Genomic DNA, 3,628 nt, shown 5'->3' on the forward strand with positions numbered 1-3,628 from the left:
ACTCCTAGGTATACAGTCAAGAGAACTAAAAACACATGTACACACAAAAACTTGTATATGAATGTTCATTACAGCATTATTCATGATAGCTAAAACATGGAAACAACTTATTTATTTAACAGTTCATTCCTTTTTATTGCTGAATTGTGTTCCATAATATGAATATACCACAGTTTGTTTATTGATTTACTCATTGAAGGGGCTGTTTCCAATTTGGGGGTATTATAAATAGAGCTGTGTCTTAGTCCTTTCAGGCTGCTATAACAAAGTGCCATAGACTGGATAGCTTATAAACAACAGAAGTTTGTTTCTTACAGTTCTAGAGAATAGGAAGTCCAAGATCAAAGTGCCAGCAGATTTGGTGTCTGGTGAAGACCTGTCCTGTTTCACAGATGGTGGCTTTTTGCTATGTCCTTTTATGGTCCCTCTCTGGGGCCTCTTTTATAAGGACACTAATCCCATTCTTGAAGGCTCTGCCCTCATGATCCTCCAAAGGCCCCACCTCCTAACAACAACATGGTCACCTTGAGGGTTAAAATTTCAACTTACAAGTTTGGGCAGGACACAAACATTCAGATCTTAGAAACCAACTATAAACACTCACTCACTCTTTCTCCCATCCTTCTGCTACTCTGATGACACATATTTAGACTTTTTGGTTTTGTCCCACAGTCCCTCAGGCCTTAATTTTTGTTGTTGTTTTTAATCTTTTTCTCTCTATTATTCAGACTGGGTAATTTCTATAGATCTATTCTCAAGTTCACAGATCCTTTTCCATGATATCTCCATTGTGCTATTTAGCCCATCCATTGAGGTTTTTTTTCACACTTCTTTCTTTTTATTTTTTTCTTATATAACATTTTTATTCGCTATAAATTTAATACATGTTCACTATAAAAAACTTTTTGAGAAAATACAAAAAAGTAGAAAGAAGAATAAAAATCATACATAATCCCACAACTCAAAGAAAATAAAATTTCACAATGTTTCCTGACAGTCTTTTTGTATGAAAATATTTTCACATAGTTAAGATCATACTGTATGGTTTTGTTTTTGTTTTTGGCCACAAAATAAGTCTTAATATATTTAAAAAGATAAGATCATTGAAAATATGTTCTCTGACCACAATAACAGAAGGAAATTTAGAAAAGTCACAAATGTGTGGACATTACTCTCTCCTAAATAAACAATGAGTAAAAAGAAAAACCACAGGGAAATTAGAGAGTACTTTGAGATAAAAATCCAAGTGCAACATATCAATATTTATAGGATGCAGGGCTCATGCAGTGCTTAGAGGAAAATTTACACTTGTAAACACCTATATTAAAAATAAAACAAATCAGTAATTTTGTTGACCTTTTTAAAGAATCAACTGTTGGTTTTGTTTATTTTCTCTATTGTTTTTTATTCCCTATTTCATATATTTCTATTAAAATCTTTATTTCCTACTTATATTCACGTTTGGTTTAGTCTGCTCTTCTTTTTCTGTTTTCTTAAGGTAGAAGTTTACATTACTGAAAAGTGGAAACAAATGTCCATCAACTGATACAGGGCTAAATGAAATGTGATACATATGTACAATTGAATATTATTCAGCCATGAAAAGGAATGAGGTACTTATACATACTACAATGTGGATTAACCTTTAAAACATGAAAGTGAGAGAAGCCAGACACTGAAAGGTACGATTATATGATTTCATTCACATAAAATGTCCAGAATATGTACATGTAAGCTTAGTGGTTGCCAGGGACTGGGAGGAGGGGGAAGAGGGGAGTGACTGCTAATAGATACAGAGTTTCTTTTTGGTTAATGAAAATCCTCTGGAATCAGACAGTAGTGATGGTGGCACAGCTTTGTGAACACACTAAAACCCACCAAATTGTATACCCTAACATGCTGAACCTTAATGCTGTGCAAATTGTATCTCAACAAACAAAAATTTCAAAGCACATTCACTTCAATCATCACATTCGATTTGCCTTTGGAGAACACAAAGCTGTACTATGAGCACCAATTTCCAGAAGTGGAAACTGAGGCATGAAGGTGGCTGCCTAGAATTACAGACTTGACCCTGAATTCAGTTTTCCATCTACCTGGATAGTAGAATCCAAATTAGCTAAATCTGAATCCCTCATAGGCATTTGTAAGAAAGAAATGCCCATGTAACAGTGGACTCTGGCTGAAAAAGGAATGTGTTACCTTCCACACTGCTGTCTATCGGGTCAGACGGACCCAAAAACCTCTTTTGGGCAGGAGGAAACCTCTGCTCAGAAACCTCCTTCAAATAATTCCCATAAAAGTGGTCAGGTTTAAAACATTCATCCTTCTGCTCCCAACTGTTAACGCTAACCCAGGTTTTCTATTGTGTCAGCTCACAGATCATATTTGGGCATGCTGCTGGTGGGGGAAGAAACCAGGCGGGGACCTTGTGTCCAGTTCTGCCTTCTCACACGGGGTAGCAAATACAAATACCTTTTAGAGCACAGGGCATGCAAATGGAGTATCCCTCGACCTCCTCAATCCTTATTCAGAACTTTTGTAAATTGTGGGAAATCAAATAATGCTACCCACTGTCTTCTCTTTTTTAACCAATTTGTCCCAGTGATTCTTGGCAAATGTGACTGTTTTAAGATATGAGTGGCACTCCATTACTAATGACTACTCTCTGGGATTAGGACTGAAATCTAAAGCTGCACAATACCTTTTTGTGTGTGTGTGTGTGTGTGTGTTTTTTTAAAGAGTTCTGAACTGACCCACTGCTAGTTGTATGTCACTTGGGAATCTCCTTGGTTATAGAAACTGCCTTCCCATAGGAGTCTACAAGACCACCACATTCAGTAAAGTGGGCCACCATCCCAGACATTCTAGCAACCAGGGATGGATGGGACTTCTCTCCTGAAAGGGTTAGTAGGAGAGGGTGGAGTTGCCTATTGTTTTCTTCCCTGCAGGAAGCCACAGGACCATGTGCTGGCTGTGGCGCAACTGAGGGGTGCTGGGTAGGGCTGCAAGCACCATGGAGTTTGCTGACCTCATCGCAGGCTGCACAGCGCGGCTTCAGGCACTCTGCGTGGTGCCTGCCACAGTATATCTTCCCATCTTGGTAAAAATAGATCAAATCCACCAGGAGCTCATTGCAGACAGTGCAGATGAAGCACGGTGGATGCCAGCAAACACCGTGGCCGGCGCGCGACGCAAACACAGCGATGTCCCCACCGTTAATCTGCCCTCCACACTGCAAGGCAAACAGAAACATCAGTACAAACACCAGCCCCACCTCAGGGCTATGCATAAATGATCAGTGACCACCGCCAATAAATAGCTGGTGTTGAGCACTTAGTTTCAAACTAGTCACTGTGCTGCCTGCTTTACACACATGGCACGGCAGGTTTTTCTTGTCCTCCTTTCCTATGGCCTGCCAGTAAGATGAAGATAAAGTCACTGAGAGAAGAAGAAATCACAAAGGTGGGAAGGAAAGAAAAACTCTTTTAGCATAATAACATACAGGCGCTCTGCAGGCAGGAGGCAAACTTGCAAAGAGTGAAGGTCTCATTACCTTTTAGCTACTTCAAACTCCTTGCAGAGGCATAGCCAAGTTTAACACCAGGAGGAGGAGGCTGGGGGGGGG

The 3,628-nt window shown here is 39.6% G+C and overlaps 1 protein-coding gene across 2 annotated transcripts in view; it reads right to left on the minus strand.

The window, feature by feature from the left end:
• Positions 1-3,628, minus strand: part of PRICKLE2 (prickle homolog 2 (Drosophila)) — a 159,547-nt gene that overhangs the window by 46,789 nt on the left and 109,130 nt on the right. For both annotated transcript variants that reach the window (XM_008587688.1, XM_008587687.1), the window contains exon 5: positions 3,032-3,235. In XM_008587688.1, coding sequence (XP_008585910.1) covers positions 3,032-3,235 — 204 coding nt within the window. The remainder of the gene's footprint in view (positions 1-3,031; positions 3,236-3,628) is intronic.

The sequence above is a fragment of the Galeopterus variegatus genome, unplaced genomic scaffold, assembly GCF_000696425.1.
Source record: "Galeopterus variegatus unplaced genomic scaffold, G_variegatus-3.0.2 Scaffold4498, whole genome shotgun sequence".
Lineage (NCBI taxonomy): Eukaryota > Metazoa > Chordata > Mammalia > Dermoptera > Cynocephalidae > Galeopterus > Galeopterus variegatus.